Genomic DNA, 22,840 nt, shown 5'->3' with positions numbered 1-22,840 from the left:
GCCAAGTGCTTCCATGACGACGAGCAACCGAGAGAAGCCGTCCCAGCCCCCCAGGCCCCCTAGAGACAGTCTGGTGTCCCAACTGCAGGACGCTTGGCTGGTCTACCCTTAACATATTGTATCAAATATATAATTTGACTGAAAAACTGCCTTGTAAAAATAAAATTTAAATCACCCTGCAGATCAATGTAAAACTACATTGCTGCATATATAAGAAAAACAATTCATCCAGAAAAATTACATTTGTGGCTTTCAAAAATAAATCATCCGGCAAACTTGCAGGTAAACATTAGGCAATTTATAAAAGTTGGGGAAAATAATTTCTATCATATCCATCAGGTACCACATGCACTGGGATATATCCACATCGGCCAAATCGAACCAGAGCAGAAAGAAAAAAATAAATAGCAACATTTGCATTTTAACAACAATAAAAATAACATATAATATAACATCAGTAAAACCACCCCCCAACCCTGCTGTAGGAACTGAGCTCAAACTGTCTTCCAATGAGCACTCTGTAACCAGGGGTAAACATCAGTAATGGCAGTGACCACGGCCAGCCTCAAAGAGCACAGACGTCACTCTGTCCCCACCGCGGCCCTCTCAGGCAGGCCCGCCCAGTGGCCAGGGGTCGCCGGCGGTTCTAGAGTGTGGACATTCATCCAAGGGAGTGTAAGACCACTACCAACAAGCAACATCACCTTAAAAAGTAAAAGCAGACCCTACAATGTTGTATCAAAAGTGTCTAAGGGGAGACTTCTAAAACCCAAACCAAACCAAACAATCCCTTTCTAGAAGTACGAGTACGCCTAGTTTTACAAAAATGTATCTGAACTAGGAAAGTCTGAGCGTGTCGAACACAAAGAGGATGGAATCTCAGCGGCACCGTCCTCGGCTCCCCTGGGCTTCCTTCATTGCTTTGTCACTAGGGCGACAGCGGGGCGAACAGGACAGACGGTGGTGAAGGGATGGGAGCGGTCATTCTTCTTAAAGTGAACATTTTAACTTCTACTAGGAAGAGTACCAGTATAAGAATCTAATCAGGAGACCTCTTTTAAAGAGACGAGATAAATCCCAGTTTTTCTTTTAAATGAATCCAGATTTCTACATAATTTTCACATTCAGTTTGCTTAAAGCAAGGCACACCTTACTTAACAGTGGGGTGGGGCAAAGCCAGCGCACAGACACCTCTCAAATCTGCATGCACCCCAAGCCTCCGGGTGGCTAGACGCAGGCAGAGGGTGGAGCTACCCTGGGAGCCCTCTCGGGGTCGGGGGGGGGGGGGGGGGGGCAGAGGTAGCCCGGGCGGGGGTGCAAGCACAGTCAGAGACAGCAAGGGCCCCTTTTGGCTTCCATGTGAACAGGGCTCAGACTTAGTCTACAGGACTTTGAGGTTTTACGCTGTCTCAAAATTTATCCTAATAATGGGGGGATTGGTAGAAATTTGGGAAAACAATTATTTACCTGAGAAATTGTAACTACAGCCATTTGAATTCTGAATCATCCGTCAGATGTGTACAAAGGTATGCAGCTAACCTAGCTGGAGATGTTTGGTCTATTAATGCTTTTAGTATTAAAAGTTTTATAAAACAAGCATAGGGCTATAAAAAGTACCCTTCTCAAAGTACTTTGGCCCACTAAAAGGAAAACCTTTCCTTCAAAATGATTTAAAAAAACAACAACAAGACATTTAGGTCTAACTTTCCACCATCCTGCGATCTTTCCTAGGTGTTAGCTCAGCGAATACCTGCCTGTGCTGCCGCCAAAGGGCTCCTCCTCCGCTGGGCCCTCGGTGCTCGAGGGAGAGCACTCCTCAGAAAGCTCTAGATCAGGGGTCCTGACTTTAGGCAGCCCCGGAACCTCAGTCGATGGTATAAAATACAGATGCCCAGCCCCGGCTCTGGAGAATCGGATTCAGGAGTCTGCATTTTTACCAAGCACCAGCACTGCCCCGACCACCAGGACCCTGCTGCAGGTAGCAGAAACACACCTTTGAGACACATGGTTCTAGATGATCCTCAAAATGGCTGAAAACTAACCTAATTTCAGATTTCAAAAGTGTGTAAGTGAAAAGATTCCCTCCTTAAGCTTGAATGCTCCTGGTAATTTCAGCCAAGAGTGTATTGGTATCCTTCGGAAAATAGGAGAAAGTGCCACTTGCCAATAAAACGACAGGGAATTGCAACATTTCTTAGAGCAGAGGCTTCTGTTCGTTTAAAAAGACAAAAAAAAAAAAAAAAAAAAAAAAACAACCCAAAACAAAACAAAAAAACACCCAACAAACAAACCCCCAAACAAAAAAGATACAGCAAGAAGAGGCTAATGCCATTAATAAGACACCCACATGCACACACGGACGCACACACGCACACACCACTCTGAGTATATATCTTCACAAATAATAGTCTCCCCTTTGTCATCGCCGCCGAAATCTAGGCCGAGTGTCCATTACAGCTCCGCCCGCGGCTCCCCTGCCCCCCCGCACCCCCCAGCACCCCAGGGCCGCGGGCGACACACAGGGGGCGCCTTCGCCGCTGCAGTGCCAGAGGTAAGCGTCAGGCGGGGCTCGGGGCCGGCAGCAGGGAGAGGGAGGCCGACAGAGCACAAAGCAGCACTAGGGGAAGGCCCGTCTCCTCCCCTGAATCTCTACACTGAAAGTGGATTTGATTTTTTTTTTTCTTTTAAAATTGTCTAAAAGGACAAACAGCCCACTTAGCACAAACAGAGTCGTCCGCTGTTACCCTTTTCAAGTTGTCCATGGTTATCACGCTTAGTGCAATGGTTTCTAGCCGGGCAAACCCACGCGCGGGGCCCAGGACGCGAGGCTCTTCTGCTGGCGCGGCAGCGGCCACCGAGGAGGGCAGGGCTCGCCGGGCCCCGCGCCCACGGGGCGCCTCCGCCCACGGCTCTCTGCGCGCTTCAGTGCATAGGTCCTACGGAACTCGTCTACCAGAACCGGACAGAGAGGGACACTCGGACACATGGACTTGTTTCCCAGGAATGGAAGAATAAATACATTCCATTTGTGCTTAATCGGCCGAGCAATGCACGGGGGGCAGGACGTGGGGTGGCGGCGAGCGGCCGCCGGGCCCGCGCTCGGTCCCCCCGGAAGGTACAGGCTACGCAATCTACGCGGGGGGAGGCGGGTGGCGGTCACATTGACTCAATTGCATACTCCTGTACGTAAGCACTGAGAACCACAGGAGGTGGTCCAGTCTCCAGAACACTCTTGATATGCGAAACAGATCACAATAAGCACCCCGAAGTCAATAAAATGAAAAAACAGCATCTATCTATCACATTAATACTGCAAACCAGATATATATATTTTTTTCTCTTACATTAAAGACATAACAGTGAAAAAGGATTGTACTGTATTTATCACCACAGACCCGTATTCTTTAGAAACTTTGGAAAATAAATGTCACAGTCCTATAGGACAAATCTTATGATTAGACTGTCGGCATATTGTCTTTTTTCTTTTTTTTTTTTTAAATAAATTTTTATTAAAATGGCACTTGTCTGCCAATCTCTCTGGACCTATAAATGTTGTAAACACACATGGCCCATCCTCTGCCCCCGCTCCTTATTTCAAGCTGAGTGAAAGGCGGGCAGTGGCAGGACAAGACACCCGTGGGCGCCTCGGCGGGCCACCTGCCCCAGGTCCTGAAGAGCTTGCGTCAGCCCTGTCAGGAGCACACTAGTATCACTCGGACATAAAACTTTAGTGACCACCTCAGAATGCTCAAGGCTTTAAAACCACAGCCACGATCTGCGTTGCTTTCACTCTCTGAGAACGTTCACAGCTAGTTTGAGCCCACCAATTTCATAGAGAATCATGTGTTAAAAACAAGTAAATTGAATGACCAAATAAATTAAAAATGTTTTAAAGCCCTGAGTTCATAGACTGGTTTTAGGAGATTTTTAGGAAACACGGGACTCTATTTTAATAAGCAGCTTATAGATTTTGGCAAACCATATTTCCTACGACAATGGGGTCTCATACAGGTCTGCAGTTCAAAATCCAAGTTTGAAATCTGGGACGGAAGGCATTCTGGAAAATGGAGAATCTACTAAAATCAATGACGTCTCATGTTCGATGCTGGCTGTCACGGAAGGGCTGGGCATCTGTTGGTCTGAGTGTAGCTGGTCTCATGTGAATCCAACTCGGTACACAATCGTAAACACTAAAACACGTCAAGCAAAGTACATGGTGCGCAGCGTGTCCTGATGAACCTGGACTGCCTTTGCCAACGCTTGATGGTCTCGTCCATTACTCTGCCCGGAGGTATGGCTTCCTTCGGCACTGCGGGGAGGGAGGGGAGAGAGAGCGTGCAGCCTTTAATGCACCACGAGGCAGCGTGTGGGTAACTAGGTAACACTATGCACCAGACGTCTGGGGAGGTGGCCACGCGGCTACTGGACGGCAGTGTCGGTGCTGGCCTCCAGGTGTCTGTGTCACAGTCGGCTCCAGCCACAGGGGCCCCACTGCTTCCCGGTCTGAACATGGAGCTGCCAAAGCGTGTTGCAGAAGTGACCCCTGCCGTGACCCCAGCCAGTTTGAAAGGCACGCCACTCACCTGTCATGTTCTTTGTCCACCAGGTGGTACCTGGCCCGGAAGGCCACCAGGTGGGCATAGTATGCTGGCGCCGGGATGGACACGGAGCGCGTGCAGCGCACATAGGTGTGACACAGCTGGTAGGTGAGAATCTGCAGCTCATCGGAAGAGAAACGATTGTCATCCCAAAGCACGTGATAGTGGGAAGGCCTGCTTGTTCCCTAAAAGCAGATCAGAGGATCAGAGGAGTCAATGTGCGAATGAGAAGTCCAGAACTCACCTACGCGAGGGCACTGCTGAGAAAAGCCAGGCTTTGGTCACGGTGGGCTATGCAACCTCCGTACAGAGGACACAGTGGGACGACTCCTAAGGACAAAACACTGTGGGCCCCTCACCGACAGAGACCTTCCCTGTACGTCCTGCAAAGGCGTGTGGCCGGGGACAAGGCTGCGGCCCACGAAGTGGGAAGGAGTGGGCCCTGAGTCAGCACCTCCATCACCTGCTGCCCTTCCCGTAGCAGCCCCAGGGGCCCTGTCACCGCTCACATCTCTGCTAGCTTGCTGGTCACCGGGCTCCAGGCGCACGGGACACCTCTTGCACCCCACCAGCGCACCTGGCCTCTGCCCCAGCTATTTCTGCCTGACTTCCTCTCATCTAAAATGGGAACCCCGACCACAGCACGCCAGTGGGTCCCTGCTCCCCAGCACCCACGGTCCCAAGCGGCACCTGTTCACTGGCCACCTGCCCAAGTGCCTTGGGGACAGGCTGGGGCCCCAGCCCTGGTTCCCCTAGTGTGCCCCCAGTGCCCGCTGGGGTCTGTGCTCGGAGACACCGAGAACGTGCGGAGGGCCCCCCCCCCCCCCCCACCGTCCTTACCTGGATGCCAGCGTGACTACACAGGTAGAAGTCAAACTCGGTCGGGTGGGTGATTTTCGTGTCCACAGTTGTGCCTGCTGGAATGTTTCCACTTTTCCCGACCTTCGGCAACACAGGAGCCCATTAGACACGGGGCAGCAAGGTAAAGCTAGCAATTCCGCCTCACCCACACTGCCTTCCGCTGCCGGCCCTTCCTGACCGCAGGCTGCCCGATTTTGCCGTCTACGCCGGCTAACGCATTGGCTCAGCGCTACAGAACTAAGATAAAACTTAACAAACACTAACTACTAGAAGTAAGTAAGTTCCTGTCCTGTCCCGTGACGGCTGGGGCTATTTTCCCCATCTCGTCAAGGCCCAGAAGAGAATCGTAGTTGTCTGCCCTTCACTGAGAATCTGTGTGTAACGCTCGAAGAACTCCCTGTGACTGCTGAAGTCACCGACACACAAATCTAAAACCATGCACGACAGACACCTGAAAGGTCATCAGCTGTGCACAAACACACCTGCTGTTCAAGGCACAAAAGCTAGAAAGCCCTGAAAGCTGTCAGGAGCTCTTGCGCCTTGTGGGTGGCTTCATCACCACCACCCAAGAGGGCACGCTTTTCCCCTAGAGACCATCGGAGAAGCAGGGGTACAGACTGGGCTGCGAATTATATCCAACCACTTCACTCTAGACTCACATTCTAGGATGACAAAGCCAGCGGACACCCCACTACCACTGGGGAGCAACAACGCCAAAGCTCTAGAGCCCAACCTATTTTTAGTAAATCACTAGTTTTTTAGTTATACAATTTTCAAACACAAACAAAAGAGAGAATCCCCGGGATAACCCCTGTGCCCCTTTGGGTGTGTGTTTTACTTCTTGCCAACCTTTTTCACACCTTCTGATTTTTTTTTAAGTAAAATATTTGAAAATAGTGCCTCCCTCTGCTTCCCTATGTTGCAGTCTCAGATTTAGACTTCATCATTCCTACACGTGCTTTTATTTTTCGCTGCATTTTGAAGTTTCCCTTAGTGCTACCTGGTGTTACTTCCCAGGTTTTAAAGTTGTGTACGTGTGTCACATATGTTCTGCTACCTGCCGGTTTTGTTCAATATTTACAATTTTTGAGATGTATTCATGTGATACACACAGTCTATTATATTCCTTGCCGTGTAGCATGTCAGTATATGAACACATCACAACCCCTTCTCCTGTTAGCAGGTAAAGTTTTTGCTATCAAAAACAATACTGCAAAAGCATTAAAAAAAGGCGGGGGGGGGGGGGGGGGGGACGACGCCTGGGTGGCTCAGTGGCTGAGCATCTTCTTTCAGCTCAGGGTGTGATCCCGGGGTCCTGGGATTCAGTCCCACATTGGGCTCCTCACAGGGAACCTGCTTCTCCCTCTGCCTATGTCTCTGCCTCTCTCCTTCTGTGCCTTTCAAGAATAAATAAAATCTTAAAAAAATAAAAGAAACAATGGTGCAATAAATATTCTTATACATGTGTCCTTCTACATAGGCAGGTGGGTTTCTCCAGGGCTAGAATTACCAAACGCCATCCAAGGTGACTTATTAGTCTCCACTCCATTGAAAGTGTGGGAGAGTCTTCATAATAATGCTTTTGCTCTATGCCAAGGACAATGCCAAGAGCTTAGTGTGTTAGCTCAGCTAACCTTCCTGACATCCCAAGGAAGGTGTTCCAGGGGGGCTGACACCTGTGGTTATGCAGCCTGGATGCTGAGGGGTGCACAGCCAGGCTGTCCGGCTCCAGACTGTGCTCCTGACCATGTCACAATGCCCACACCCTTGTCAAAACTTGTTATTAATAGGATAACTTTGAGTCCCCCCACCCCCCGCCGACATTTCCTATTTTCTGAAAAATTTTGCTTAAGATTATCCTTTGAAGGTTTTGTAAAACTGGTCTATAGAAAAAAATCTAGATAAGCTTCATAAAAAAAGCTAAGTAGTTTCCTCTTTTATTCCCATTCTCTGCCACACTTTAAGATCATGTCTTCTTGGGATGCCTGGGTAGTTCAGTGGTTGAGCATGTGCCTTTGGCTCAGGTATTGATTCCGGGGTCCTGGGATCAAGTCCTGCATTGAGCTCCTCAGAGCGAGCCTGCATCTCCCTCTGCTTGTGTCTCTGCCTCTCTCTCTCTGTGTCTCTCATGAATAAATAAAATCTTTTTAAAAAAGGAAAAGATCATGTTTTCTTGAAGGTTTGGCCAAAGTTGCCTGTAAAACTCTCTGGGCCTGATGCCTTTGGGAAACAATGACTGGATTATCCTGCGGAGCTGGTCTCAGTAATTTATCTAATTCCACAAACAGCTGTTTGTATCTATTTCTTCTGACTTTTCTAATGTATCTATCAGTGTAAAGCTGTTACTATCCCATGATTACTGGAGAAACACATCCCCCCCTCTGGGGTCACAGTTCTCTTTTTGCTCTTAATATTGTTACAAATAACCTTTTAACCTTTTTTCCCCCTTGTTGACTCTTGCTAAGTTTATCCATCTTCAAAGAAGCAGATTTTGTTTGTGTTAATCTGCTCTTCTTCTTCATCTTTTCCTTCATTATCTCACATTTTGGGAGGGGCTGGGAGGGGCTGGGTAGGAACAAGTGACTTTGAGCCCGGTGACTCCAGATGAGGGTGGGGAGGGGTGGTGGTGGCAGTGGTGGTGGGGGGGGGGCTGGGCAGGGAGGGAGCCTTCCCTCCTGCCTCTTCTGTTTTTGCTGCACATTCGGGCACTTGATGGTTCTCTTCCTTATTTTCCCACGGATGTATCTAAGTCTATTCTCTTCAAGAACTGCTTCAGCTACACTGCATAAAGTCTGAAATGAGATTCTCTTGTTTTTCTTCAGTTCTGATTACTTTGTAATTTTTATTCCCTTTGCATGTTTAATGCATGTGCTACTTGGAAGTGAATTTAAAATTTCAGGCTTTCTTAAATGTTTTTTGAGTGCTACTGCTGATTTAAAATTTAATTGTATGAAAAAAAAATAAATAAAATTTAATTGTATGATTAAAAAAAACAAAACAGGGATGCCTGGGTGGCTCAGCAGTTTAGCTCCTGCCTTCAGCCCACGGCCATTTGATCCTGGAGACCCAGGATCAAGTCCCCCATTGGGCTCCCTGCATGGGGCCTACTTCTCCCTCTGCCTGTGTCTCTGCCTCTCTCTCTTTCTCCGTGTCTCTCCTGAATAAATAAATAAAATCTTAAAACAAAACAAAATGTGGTTTGCCCAATACTGTGGATTGGAAATCTCCCGGGAGCTCTTTGTGACCAGGTACAAGGCAAATTTCGTAAGCCATGCACGTGAACTCGACATGAATGGCTGGACTCTAACTCATCTGGCCTGGCCATTTCGCTCTTCCAACTTCTAGCTTTTACTCAGGTGTGTCCGCTCCAGTTTCTGACAGTGGTGTGCTGAAATACCTCTTTGATGGTAGATTTATCAGTTTCTCCTGGAATTGCTACTTTTTCACTACATTGTATTTTTTTTCCCTCTGTATTTTTAGGTCACTGCATTAGGTAACATCCAAGCCCACGGCTGTCAGATCTTCCCACTGGGTCAGCCCTGTGGCCGGGACGAAGTATCCCTTCCTCTCACCAGCAAGCTGTGTTTTGTGTTCCATCTAGACAAGCAGCGTTTCTCCCTTGCTGTGCTTTCTCACGCTGGGGCTACGGAGCAGCTGGGGGGCTGCTGGTTCTCCGGGTCTCTCCCCCTTCTGGGAGCGTCCCTTGTCTAGGCAGCTACCTGACGCTGGGCAGGTGGGGACAGGCGTCCATGTGGAGGTTTATGCTTATTTATCCTGTTGGAAACTACTTTTAACGTGAAGATTCCTACCTTTCTTCAACTGTGGGGCTTTCTCAGCAGCTACATCTACAAACCTTGCTTCTCCCTCCTGCTTGTTCTTATTCTGGGACGCCCGGGACCAGCTCCCCGGAGCCGCCCTCAGCACTCCAGCCTCCCCCGAGGGTCCCCAGTTTACTGAATCCCACCTACTGTGCCCACTGCCAGGGGTGCCGTGGCCTCTTCCAGAGCCAGCTCTCTGGCGATCACTTTACTGGACACATGGTATCTCCCTCCCGGTCCTGTCCCAGCCCGTGGGATGTAAGGGTCCAATGTCGCACCAGACCGAGGAGGGCCCGTCTCCAGCGCCTACGGGCTGGGGCTTCGTGGAGACAGCCCCTCGGAGGACAGGGTCTCCCACGAGCCCCAGGACAGCAGCAGAGCTGGCACCGGCACCTCTGCGGTGCGGCTCCGGGCGAGGGCCGAGCAGAGACCCGCGTCCTCATGGCCCAGCCCAGGGCCGACCTCCGGCCCCTCCTTCAGCCTCCAAGCCTCACCCTCTCGTTCTTGTCGGTGCAGAAGAGCCGCGTGTGGTGCCTTTTCTGTACCACTATGAAAGTGATCCCTGGCTGGTAGTCTTTTTCTAGCTTAATACATGCCTCGCGAATGGCCAGTAACTCATGGTGGAGAACCTGAGGGAAAGAAAAGACACACTTAAGGATTATTTCGTTTTTACAGCCTCTTTCTACCTTAAAATAAATCCCTTAATAACATAGGCTATTGGACAAATACTTGCAGATCAGTCTTCTGGCTCCACTAGCTGGTTATTAGCTGTGTGACTCTGCCTTTCTGTATTTGTTTTTTCATTTATATAATTGAGCAGATGAGACCCAGGTTTCATAGTTAAATGGTTTAAATTAGATAATGCCTAAAATTGCTCAGCACGGTTTCTGGAATGTTCTAAGTGCTCAATAAATGGCACCCACAGTACACAGGAGTAATGAGGCCCAATGTGAGACACACACATGAGAAAATCCATTCAATGGCTTGTTTTCTATACCAGAGAGGAGGGAAAGAACCTCGTGGCATGAACACTGGCTTAGGAGTCAGACCTGAGCTCCAACCCTAGCCCTACCGCCACGCAGCCTGTGGCTTTGGGAAAAAGCCACACGCTCTCCAATGCCCAGGGGTTTTTTTTGCTTTTAAAATGGGAGCATCCTACCTTGCAGGCCTGTTGTGAAAACTAAGGTAATGTAGAGTCCTTGGCACACAAGTACCCGAGAGTCAGGGTACAAAGACGGTACCTGTCCGTGTCATAGTAACAGGCAGACGGCTATCACGCTGTGACGAGGCGAGCACAGGGACCATACACCTCGGATTTTTAACCAATGTCCTAATTAAATATCATGTTATGGTGTTTCCAAAGTATCTTGGGTTCTGGGTTGAGACGCCAGCTGTGGGGTTTCCATAAGACGTGGAGTACGTCGCCAAAGCGATAAACACAGAAAGGCACAGACCCCTCTCGGCAGGAATGGCTGGGGGCTGGGGGGTGTTGAGAGGGCTGGGGCCCCAGAGGAGGGGAACATTTTCAACCAAGGGAATCCAAGAGGTTTAACATAAGAGGTGCCTTCAAAGTCACCGGGCACACAGTGGACTTTGGACCCGAGAGGGGACCTGGAGCTACTGGCCCTGCCTCCCGCAAGGGCTCAACGACGCCCTGGCCAGGAGTGTCGACTGTTCTCCATGCCACCCGAGGGCCTTGGGACTGGCTGCTGCTCCACTCTGGACCAGGAAGGTCCAGGCCATCCTGCTTCTGCCGAGTCAGGCAGCCCGGGGCCTCAGAAGCACAGCAGCGCAGCTCTCAGGATGCCTTCCTGCCTGGATGGCTCTCCCCCAGGAGGGGACACGGGCCCCGCATCCTCTGCTTTCCCCGCTAACGTTTCCCAGTGAAGCACGTTGGGATGGATCCGTGTGGGTGGATGCGGGGGTGGAATTAGCTAGGCCCAATGCGGAGGAGACACATTCAGGGCATCTACCTCCCGAGCTCTGGGACGGATTCAGCACTGACCACAGGTCACAGTGACAGGGAACTAAGGCAGGTGCTTGGAGGCAGAGCACAGCAACAATCTCCCCATACCCGCTCCCCTGCCTCATCGCTAACCCCCCCGCCCCCGTCTCTGACGGCACCCCTGCCCATGATCCACACACCACCCAAGATCACATCTGGGGGCCCCCGTCCAGCTGTCCTCCTGGCCCCCCCATAGCTGTCACCAGGCCTGTGGTCTCCACCCTGCAGCCTGCCTTTCACACTGCACATGGAGGTGACCCCCCGACACAATGGGGTCCCCACCCACAGACTCCCCACAGCCAAGCCTCTGGAAGGGCACCCGGCCGCGGGACCCACGCTCAATGCCCCTGTCCCGCCTCGGCACTGCCAGCCTGGCGTCCTCTCCCCAGGCCCCCCTTCCAATGACCTGAAACCGCATCACTGTGTCCGTCGGGGAGCCCGGGAGGCTACCGTGCGGGACAAACGAGGGACTCTAGGGCCTTCTGGGAACAGAAGGAGCAAACCGTGAGGCACCCACCTGCTGAAACTGGCCCTCGGAGACGCCGTCGCGGTAGAAGATGATGCGGGTGGGCTTGAAGCGCGTGGACTTGTAGAACTGGATGAGGAGCTCGCGGACCATGGTGGCCAGGTCCTGGATGATCTCCTGCCGGTGCTGCTGAACCCGCACGGTGGCGCAGTAGCGGTTGGGGTGCGCGTCCATGCTGCCCACGACCTGCAGGACGAGCGGGGGTGTGGTGGGGACTTCTGGAAGCCCCTGCTCTGCGCGCTGCACAAGGGCCGGGGGTGGACACGCGTCTCCACCCCAACCTGACACCACAGGGAAGCGGCAGTGGCTTGTCGGAGGTGAACCTGCCGCCTCTGCATTTCTTTTAGGTACGTGGGCAACGATGTTTATAAATACATCACAAAGAAAAAAGTTTGCTGAGAGCACCTAATAAAAAGCGGACAATTAGTCTGAACCTGTACTTGGCCTGTGACCAGATGGGACTGAATTCCATCAGCCCCAAGACAGCAATCTGAGGATCCCCTAGTTCTTCCAAAGTGCGTCGTTCACCCAGACAAGCTGTGTGTCGATCAGCGTGCACCCCAAGACCCTGAGCCCCGGGAACAGCAGAGCACCCCAACGGTCAGCTGCCACATAAGCAGTTGCCCGGAGGGGCCCAGAGGACAAGATGACAAGAGCACGATAAACACGATTACATGGGGTGGCCTGCTGCCTTCTTTCAGCTAATCAACAAGGAAGAGCTGAAAGACACGTAACAAGGTAAAGCCCGCACCACGGGTAGGAGGCGGACGTACCTGGATTGCCGCGGTGCAAGCAGGAGGGATCCCACTGCGCAGTGCTACCGTGATAAAGGAGCACGGCCCTGAATGACACCAGGCACACCCTGTGGGGAGGCCTGCACCTCCTGGGGGGCCCGGCCACACCTCAGGGTCCACTGTGTCTCAGAGAGAAGCCCCAGCCTGCCCAGTGGTGGCCCTGTCCACACACATGGCTGGCATCTTTCTTTCTAGAGTGGCCACAATGGAGGGAATGAGTGAGCAACTCCCCCACCCCACCCCGGGCAGGGGTGTGATGGGCGCAGCAGCCCTGTCACCCTGCACAGCTCAGGCCTCAACACTGAGCCTCAGCCAGGCTTCAGCTGTTTTCTTCTGCTTCTCTTGAGCCACTGAGCTTGGCCTTTCTGGACTTCGTGTTTCCAGTGGGGAACCTCCTCAGACCCCACGAGATTCTGACTCAGTGTAGTTATGCAGCCCGCCCGGAGCTTGGCGTGGAGCAGGTGCTCAGAAAATGCCAATATTCTCTGATTGTGTGGCAAATGACGGAACACGCAATGGCCCAGAGGTCGGTCTGGCAGTCCCCACCGGGTGTGCTGGGGACCACAGACCTTGAGCCCGATGCTTTCTTCCCTCCACTTGGCTTCCGTGGCCACAGAGCCCTGGGGTGTCCCGTCAGACAAGTACAAGGGGCACCCCGGCCTGCATTCCACATTTACAGTCCACACTATTCTGAGTACGTGCTTGTTGGGTCCTGCTGAGTGAAAGGCCATGATGCTGACCCCCCCCCCCCCGAAGCCCAGATGCAACTCATGGGCAGGACTGGGGCAAGGCCTACGTTTTACCGCTGGACTGTGACAGTTTTACATTTAGTGTTTTATAATAAAAGATAGAAAATGTCCAAAAGGGGTGTGCAGCATAAAGAAGGTGGCACACAAGTCCTGTGCAGTGTCTGCCCCAGCGGGCAGCGAGCCCCCAGGCCCCCCAGGAGCTGCAGGTGGACCCACGGGACAGGCCCTCTCCCCTGCTGCCACACCTGGGCTGCTTGGGCTGGGCCCCGGGCAGCGCGACCTCATCACCTCTCAGGCACATTGAGCCACATGCGGAGTCCCCTCCAAACACCTATTTTCTACGAGACCCTTCGCCAGCTGCTCTGCAAACCACAAGGGCTGTTAGGAAGCCGCTCCGGCCACGTGCCGCAACGGGACCGCGTGCCCTCCCACAAGCAGCTCTCGAGGCTGTGGGTCCCACAGAGGGTCGGACGTCACCTCGAGAGGCCCAGCGGGGAGCACGGATACTCACGGCAGCAATGGAAGGCTTCTTCCCGTCCCCGGCAGGTGGGTGAGTGACGTCGGCCCCCAGGAAGATGACGGGCTGCTGGAACACGGGCGGCCTGCGGAGGGAAGCGGGGCGTCTGAGGCCTGGACCCCGAACCCACTGGCCCCAGCGTCACTTATGTTTTCAAGAGAACGTCTGATCTTGTGATGTTCCACCCAGAACACCTCGCGGAGGAGGCCACAGGAGGTCTGAGATCTGCTTCCACGGAAGCCGGGGAGGATTCTATTTTGTACCCGGCTGAGCGCTTCCGCGGTAATCTTACATATTGTAATTATATATGTTCAAATCACGTATTTATAACAAGATGATTATATATGCAAGACTTCGATCCCCAGTGTGTTTGCAACCACCCCTGGGGGCTCTTCTCTGGGGTGTCCCCACCCCCACCTGCTCACCATGGCCCACCTGCCCCTCTCTGTAAGGCAGGCCTCGGGGGCGGCCCCGATATCGCCTCCCCAGCACGGACACGGGGCCCTGGCAAGCAGCCCGCCACGCTGCGCCCCTGCCCGCGGCTCCTACTCCGGGGAGCATCTGCACCCGGGTTGTGACTCACACCTCTGACGAGGAGCACCTGCCTGTGGCTAAGCTCCTAATTAGCGGGGCCCATTCACCACCTCTGAGCAACCGGCCCCCCCTTCCTGCTGCCTGCTGCCATGGCGACAAGGCCCCGCCCCCACACAGCAGAGCCTCAGACCTCCTCACTGGGTCTGTCAGCACCACGCGACACAGGAGACCCAGGACACCCAGGACCCGCCCGGCTCCCCCTCTCCACAACCCTTTAACCCCGAGCTCCCCGGGCAGAATGCTTGGTGGGCATCCATCCTGTCTATACCCTGCGCTGGGGGATCTGGATCTAACCAGCCTTGTGGCTTTCAATACCACCCCTCTGCTGGGGACCCCTAAACACACATCCCGGTTACCAGATCCCGGTTCCCGCTCGCCCACCCGTGACGCTCCTCCAGCACGATGCCGCAGCCCCCACCTCTAGTGCTAAGTCTGCAGAGGCTCCGCGGAGGGAGAGCCGTGGACCCCTTCCTCTCTCACTCACAGCCCAAACCCAACCTGTCAGCAGGCCCTGCAGTGTCATCTTCCAAACACGATCTCTGGGCACCCGCCCCGCCCCCACTGCCAGCACCCCTCCCGAGACAACGCAGGTGCCCCGGGGTCCCGATCCACCCAGAGCTGGAGCAGCCTTTCAGGAGAGGAGCCTCCAGCAGCTGCGTCCTGCCCAGAGCGAGCCCCAGGCCCCTGCCAGCAGCCCTCCACCCCCGGGTCCTTCGCTAAGACCCCCAGCCGTCCTGGCAGGCCCCCACCCAGAGTCCTTGCTCAAACCGCTGCCTGAGTCTGGAACACCCTTTCCGCAGGCATCCCACACGCCTGCACCCTCGGGCCTGCCATCTGCCCAAGGCCACCTTCTCCATGGAGACTGTCACCACATAAACCCCAGTTCCTCACCCTCCTGAGCTCCTGTCCCTCTGGTGATGTCACTGCTTCTCATGTGTCTGGGTCCCCCCACTAGAGGGCTGGGACGCTGGGCGCTGTGCTCCCTGCTGTGCCACACTCCTGCACGCAGTAGGCACTCGACACAGAGCCTGCTGAGTGAATGGCACCTGAGTTCGCCACCTGCTCTCGACAGGTCCTCACATATTCCCACGACCTGAGCAAGTCAACCTCGCCTCGCAGATCCAGCCCTCAAGTTCAAGACTGTCCGCTCTAAACGCAGGTTCTTTCCACTTTACTGCACAGCAGCCTAACTCCGCCCAGCGGTGTGACCCGGGTGTTCTCCGGGTGTGGCCCCCGGGGCAGTATCGCTTGTAGACTTGCTAGGACTGTCAGTGCTTGGGTCCCGATCCAGGCGTGCTCATCAGAACCCGTGTGCTTCCACGAGGCCCGGAGGTGACTCACATGCTGGCCCAGGTGTGCCCGCACGGGCGCCGGGGGAGCCTGGAGGGCTGCGCACACAGCTGGTGCCGCCTGGTGCCTCTCCCGGAACACACAGGAGCAGCAACGAGGGCCTGCCGTCCGCATGAGCGCCACTTCTCGCCAAGGGAGTCTGGCTCATGGAGGGGTGAGTGTGTCAAATAACCTGTGTTTACCCACGTTTGCCGTTCACATGCTAACGCAAAGGCCAAGATTCTTCAGAAAGAACCACACGACAGTATCTGTTGTCATGGAGACCCTCTCCCTGCTGCAGCAGGCACCGGCCAACCCTCAGGAGGCCCAGAAGCTGATCCTGGCCTTCCCTCGCGCACCAGGGCCACATGCCCGGCCAAGAGGTCCTGGGGGACCCCGGAGTCCTGCCCCACCCCCGCGCCGCCAGCCCCCGACCCCGACCCCGGCCTGCGATCTGCCAACGGTGTCCTCTTCTGTGGAGCCTTCCCCAAGGGCTCCGTTCCCAGCACCGACCGCATCAGGGGCAGCCACCGCCAGCCCGGGAGGGCTGCTCCAGCCTTCACGGCAGTGACTGTGTCGCTCCAGGATGGGAGCTTTGACTAGGGAGGCTCGTGTCCCAGTCACTCACTCCTTTCATGGTGCAGCTGCCAGCTTTCATGTTTCAGGACCCCTGGGCCCTTCTCTGGCCTCCCCGCACTCAGGGAACCCAGCCATGGCACTCAGTGACCCCCAGATGCCCCCTGTCCCCCAGACTCCGAGCAGCTGAACCTGTGTCTTACTTCCAGTTTCTGCTGCATCCGGGACATTGCTTGATGCAGGCAGCCCGACGCCTATGTGTGCACTGCCCCCATCCCACAGGGACCCTGCTGTCACCGGGCGCACACACAGCAGGGGGGCTGGCCTTACCTCCCCTGGGGCAGCAGGATGTTGTTCACGCCTCCCAGTTTGACATTGATCTTCAAGCAGAGGTTGGACAGGGTCTGCGGGGTGGTCCTCTGCACGTTCTTCATCTGCACACACTGTGTGGCCATCCCCAGCACCGTGTCTCCCACGCGCTTCACCTCGGCTGTGGAGCATGAAAGATGCCCACGTTGGCAGCTCTCACCGGCGCCTCTTCCTTAGTGCCCCCCAGGACCCCCACCCCGAACCGCAGGGGCCCCCCTCGTAATTGCAACCACATCACTGGGGCCGGCTTCCCCGCCCAGCCCCACCTTGAGGCCACGCCTGGGAAGAGGGGGACCGGCAGGTGGGGGGTGGCCAGGCCCCGGGGCTGGAGTTCTGGCTGCGGCCCTGTCCAGGCTGGCGTCACCTCGCCAGGAGGCTGCAGAGTAGGGCTCATGGCTCGGCGGGGTGAGGACCGTTTCAGGGGCTTTAGGGGCTGCAGGGCCATATGGGCAGAGCCAGCCTGGCTCAGGGGCTGGCACTCCCGCCTAGAACGCTGCCTTCTATCGCGGTGCTCAGGGTTACGAGCAAAAGCTTGGGTTGTTAAAAATAGAGACGCTGGCATCCTCGAAATTCACAGCACATGCAAAGCCGACATCAAAGAGCTATCGAGGCCCACACCCCTCGGTTTCTGGATTCTTGCACGGAGCCACGGTCAGCTCCCTGGGCAGTGCCGTGGGAACGGGTGACTTGTGGATGGAAACACCGAGGGTGTCATCTGCGTTCTTGGATACGTAGCTCGGAGGGGAGATGCACAGCTTTTATGCATCTAATTCAATCTGAGGGTCCAGTTGGCGACACCACCTGAGCATCACGGCCCCCGCACGCCAGAGGTTCTCATCCTGACGCCACCTCCGCTGGGCACCTTTGGGTCCCGCAGACTTCCCACAGCTGTCCAACAGCAACCCCTCCTCCCCCGCCTGTCCTGGAGTCACCTGTCCGCCACCCCCACCGCCCTGGGGTCCCCTGGATGGGGGGGCTGCTCTTTGAACTCTCATCACAGGGGCTGGCTAAGTTTTAGCTGAATGGATGCGCAACTGCCCTGCTGGCGTGAAGACTCTGATCACCTTCCAGAGAGCTCCAAGCGGGCACAGAGATGGCCACACCTGGACAGCGGCCCCCAGCGATCACTGATGGGAACCGAAGGGGCGTTCCTGCACCCGGCCAACATCGAGTGGGGTGGAATAAAATAACCACGCACATGCTGGCCTCCAGGAAGTGGTCCAGGGCTGATGCGGGCGGCCCTCGGCACTTGCCTGGCAGTTGTCAGAACGTCCCTCGTCCTTCTTAGCTCATGAATGAGGCAGGCACAGGCATCCCTCAGTGTGGCAAAAACACCAAGGACCCGGGCCGCACCAAACACCCCGGGGACCCCGAGAGCGAAGGCCTACCGTAAACGGGGGTCTTGCCAGGCAGGATGACCACCACCAGCTGAAGGCCAGCGTACGTATTCTTCAGGTGCCTGAACATGGGCTCCACGCTATCCGCCCCCTGGGCATATTTACAGAAGCACGGCTGGCCCTGGATGGGCATCCCAGCGTCCCTCGAGATCTTTCTGAGCTGCTCCGTGAAGGATCTGAAGGAGAAAGCTCATCAGGCTTGAAAGCACGGCGGGCGCCCAAGAATCCACCCCAACCAGGGACCCCAGGGGAAGGGCACGGCTTTAACAGCCCAACCCAAGCCACTTCCACTGGTGTCCAAATCCAAGGGTCAGACCTGGACAGAGCCATTTCTACGTGTTAACTCAAGGCAGAGGTGTATGCTACGCGTACACGTGCGTTCCTGAAAAGCCACTCCCAGCTGTAGGGGCTGGTGCAGCTGCCACCCACTCGGCAGGCCCGACCAGCGCCTGGGTCCTGGGGCAGGACGCAGGACCTCGTCAGCGCCAAACACTGTCAGAGAGAGGAAAGCCACCAACCCACTGTCCCCTTGGACTCGCCCCCATTATTCTTGAACTGCTTGGACTTGGGCGACACAGCCATGGGAGAGAGCAGGATGGGCCACAGCCAGGGTAACACCAGCAGCTGCCCCAGCAGGCCTGGAGAGGCCGCCCCCACCCCGGCGGGGGGCACACGCAGGGCAACAGCTTCTATTTTAAGCCCAGGAGTAAAAATAACGTCGCCTTCGACAGTAAGGGTAAGGACACTCGATCCAGTGGCGCGAGTGTTCATCCTCCTATACGTCGATGTGCTTAGAGACGTGTGCATGCGTGTGCACCTGCATTTACACCTATGTGTGAATTCACCGCAGGGCTGAGGCCACAACACGGGGAAGAGGCACCCGGGGTTCAGCCGCAGCCGCCTTGGCTTCCTAAGCTGCTCTGTGCGGCCAGCTCACGCTGCCGGCAGCGGGGACAAGTAGCCCCGACAGCCTTTCGCCCCTTGACATCCGCTCTCGGGGACTTTGAGCCCCAGCTTCTCAGAGGCGGCCTTCACCAGCACGTTAACCGGCTCTGCCCCTCAGGCTCTGAGTTCCCTCCTGCTTCCCCGCAAGACAGGTGAGAAGCAATAGCTTCCTTTCCACTGTAGGTGTTTTGGACACAAAAACACGAGCGACAAGGGCACCTGGGTAGCTCAGATAAGCGTCTGCCCTCGGCTCAGGTCATGATCCTAGGATCCTGGGATTGAGTCCCGCATCGGGCTCCCTGCTCAGCGGGGAGCCTGCCTCTGCCTCTCCTGCTGCACCCCTGCTTGTGCTCTCGCTCGCTGTCTCTCAAATAAAGACATGAAGTTATCTTGATGGGATGAGCCCTGGATGTTATACTGTATATGTTGACAAACTGAATTTAAATAAAAATATGTAAAAAAAAAAAAAAATGACCGATGAAACTGCATATTTTTGGTGCTACTTTCAAAGGGGTCTGCTGCCTGGGCCACACCAGGGTGATGCAGAAGCACGAGGCCAACATGTTTTCTTCAAAGTAAGTTGAGTTCACTGAATATAACTTTTTTTTTTGCATAAAATTTTCAAACTTACTCATTTACTGTTTTATCTCTTATATAATCTGCATCACTTCTCCACACTCCCTCCACCAATGAGTCTGAGAAGTAGAAGCAGCCTTGAGGTGGCCCACGTGTCCTGGGCCAGTGCTCCCTGCCAGGGAAAGGCCACCAAGCCCGGCAACGGCACTAAGTCCACCTCCCTGCCGGCCTCGCACCCCCCTGCCGGCTGTCCCGCCCTCCTGCCCCCCATCCCGCCCAAAGCCAGGTGCGCCTGACCCTGGTGGCCTTACTTCAGGTGGACTTCTGTGCACTGACGCTGGGGGGCGAAGCACGCGATGGCCCACACCTTGATCTCAATGCCTGTGTGAAACTGCTTGTTCCTCATGTCCCACACGCCCTGGACAGGGGTGGCAATCGCTTTATTCTGCAAATGGCAAGAAACTTAGGGTGAGGGAAAATGGGAAACATGTCCCCACCGCCGATGCTTACTTTCCCGATGGCTGCTGGTCCTCCGACCACATGGTGCTCCTGAGGCTGAGAACTGAGCCTCTGTGCAGCCTCCCATCTCCGGCCTGCCCAGCAGTGCAAGTGGGCTGGAGACAACGGACGGATGGACAGACGAAGAGCTGGACAGGAGAGGAGGGATGGATGGATGGATGGCGGAGGGAGGGGCGGATAGAGGCCAGGAGAGCAGAGAGGCCCAGAAGTCCACACAACCTCAGGGGCAGCCCCGAGGAACGCCAGGGCCGCGTGTTGCTATAGGAGGGCTTCCTGGATCAGAACATGCTCTCATCTACTCTGCGTCCTCCGTCACCACACAGGCAGGCAGGAGGGGAAGAGAAGTCAAGGTGCTCCTTCCCAGTCCTGGGCCGGGGAGCAGACGGACCAGCTAGGGCCCCCCCACCCCACATGCGGCTGTTTAAGGATGGAAGCTGCTCCCACTGGTAAAGACAGCAAGGGGCGCATCCACTGGGGCTTGCCATTTCTGAGCCAGAAAGGACCAGGCCTCGGCACTGGCACCCGAGGAAGCTCTGAACTCCCTTCAAGTGATTCCGGGGCACAGGGACCATCGGGGAGGGCTGGGGGAGGGAGGCAGGGCTCTAGGCCTGGGGGCACCACCGGGACAGGGCCGCACCTGAGTTCCTGTCATTCAGCTGCAGAAGTGTTTTTAGTGGAAAACTTTTTTTTATTTACAAAAGTAATACAAGCCTATTTGTAAAAACCAAAGCTTTTAAAAATAAACACTTTTCTTTCCTATATTTTTATAACTATTGCCCTGCTGCCACTTGAGACAGGCTTCTGTAGGAGACAGCTGACCAGCGGTCTGGTATTGCAGACTTTAGTAAACACACACACACACACACACACACACACACACACACACAGTTTTAACAGACACGGGCTCTCATGACACATGTTTCTCAACCGCAGCTCTACTGACATCTGGACTGTCCTATGCACTGCAGGATGCTGGCAGCCCTCGGCACCAGGACCAGCCTCCAGGCACTGTTAAACATCCCCCGGGGGGACATTTCACGGTTTGCTTCAACAACAGACAACGAGTGGAGTAGATGGAAAGTGTTTGCTCTCATTAAAATGTTTCAAAGATCTGGAAAACTGTGCTTATTTAGAAAAACTGTAAAATTTCAATCCTTACAATTCTAATATTTTTGCAAGAATAGATTACAAGATAGACTATTCCTGTTATCTACTAAAAGGCATAAAGTTGAAACAGATATAAGCAGAGGCAGTGAAAATAAACACCAGATCTGTGATCTTGGTTTGACCACGTAAGGGCCACGTAAGCCTCTATTTCCAGCCATCTCTCCACTTGCTCGTGGAAGGGAATCACACACTCTTCCTCCTAGTGTTGTAAGAGGGTTTAAAAGGTGTTATGTTTGCATAGCATCTGGACATAGCAGGTGCACAAGTGAGCTCAGAAAGAGCCAGGAGGCCTTGCTCAGAAGCCATCCTTTGGGGCATGGGGGCCAGGACAGGGACCCCCCCATGCAGAACACTACATAGTAAGAGTCCAAAAGAACAAGCCATGCGTCACATACATGCAGAGCCATCTCCAAGACCTCCATGTGCTCTAAGTGATGGTTTTGAGTTAAAAGAAGTGTATTTAATGTTACTATTTGCAGTGGAAGGGGTGAAAACACGTGAATCATCCCTGGACAGCTTTACAGAGGATAAAGGGAACACTGGGCCCTTCCTGAGAGAGCAACTGAGACTTCTTCCTGTAACCCTGTGCTTCGTCACGTTGTTTTGTAAGTAGGCTCCACGCTCAACGTGGGGCTCGAACTCGTGACCTGCCTGACATCCGGAGTCGCACGCCCTCCCGAGCGAGCCAGCCAGGTGCCCTCTGCTCCTGTAATTCCTTCTACCTTTTGCAATTCTAGAACATTTTAAAAAGCAGAACTTACATGTTACAATGAGAAAGGGAAAAACCCTGCAAACAAAACTAGACTTTGCTACAGGTCCTGAGGACCAGCTGCCCACCTGGCAGCACCGCGCTCTGCGTCCGGGGAGCCCCGAGGAGTATGTGAGGGCCCTTCTCAGGAGCTCTGCAGGGCTCAACGGACGGCACGGCGTTATTATGTGCTGAAGCCAGGCATTACATGAGCGAAAACAAATGAACAAAAACCTGAGGGACTAACAGCTCTGTTTGCCACCAGATACTCCCAAAACCAAAGTTTAAAAAATAGAAAAGCAGTACAAGCTCCCGGAAAATAATTCATCACGAGCAGAGTACCCATCACACGAAGAACACTGCTTTCTAGGTTTTAATGGGATAATAAAAATCACCCTTTGGAAAGATAAAGGGTAATGCTGAAAATCCTCCAGCGGCCCAGCAACTCCGTGCTTCCTGAGGCCCCTAACGCCTGCCAGCTTGGACGATGGTGGCAAGAATCCCTCACTTGCACCACGGTCTACACTTGGCGATGGTTCTGACCTGGGTTCAAAAGCCGCTGCTCCACCATCGTCTGGCAGACACCCACGCACGCCCCCCGGGCCCTGCTGTGCACGTACCCTGCCCCCATAGAGGATGGAGGGTGGCTGGAGGACCCGCCCGGTCACGTCTGTCATCTCGTCCTTGACCATGATTCCAAATTCACGAACATATGGATCTGTGTTAAAACTTGCACTTCGCATCTTGAAAAG

The 22,840-nt window shown here is 54.3% G+C and overlaps 1 protein-coding gene across 1 annotated transcript in view; it reads right to left on the bottom strand.

The window, feature by feature from the left end:
• Window positions 1-3,295: 3,295 nt before the first annotated feature.
• AGO2 (argonaute RISC catalytic component 2) overlaps window positions 3,296-22,840 on the bottom strand; it is a 100,576-nt gene continuing 81,031 nt past the window's right edge. The window contains exons 10-19 of the mRNA XM_072733816.1: window positions 22,709-22,831; window positions 19,966-20,099; window positions 18,125-18,309; window positions 16,698-16,857; window positions 13,863-13,953; window positions 11,800-11,994; window positions 9,772-9,906; window positions 5,439-5,540; window positions 4,584-4,783; window positions 3,296-4,309 (exon numbers count right to left, since the gene is read on the bottom strand). Coding sequence (XP_072589917.1) covers window positions 4,201-4,309; window positions 4,584-4,783; window positions 5,439-5,540; window positions 9,772-9,906; window positions 11,800-11,994; window positions 13,863-13,953; window positions 16,698-16,857; window positions 18,125-18,309; window positions 19,966-20,099; window positions 22,709-22,831 — 1,434 coding nt within the window. The 3' untranslated portion in view covers window positions 3,296-4,200. The remainder of the gene's footprint in view (window positions 4,310-4,583; window positions 4,784-5,438; window positions 5,541-9,771; window positions 9,907-11,799; window positions 11,995-13,862; window positions 13,954-16,697; window positions 16,858-18,124; window positions 18,310-19,965; window positions 20,100-22,708; window positions 22,832-22,840) is intronic.

This window comes from Vulpes vulpes, chromosome 13 (assembly GCF_048418805.1).
Source record: "Vulpes vulpes isolate BD-2025 chromosome 13, VulVul3, whole genome shotgun sequence".
Lineage (NCBI taxonomy): Eukaryota > Metazoa > Chordata > Mammalia > Carnivora > Canidae > Vulpes > Vulpes vulpes.
The sequence above is the reverse complement of the archived record's forward strand: the minus strand, read 5'-3'. Positions and strand labels throughout refer to the sequence as shown.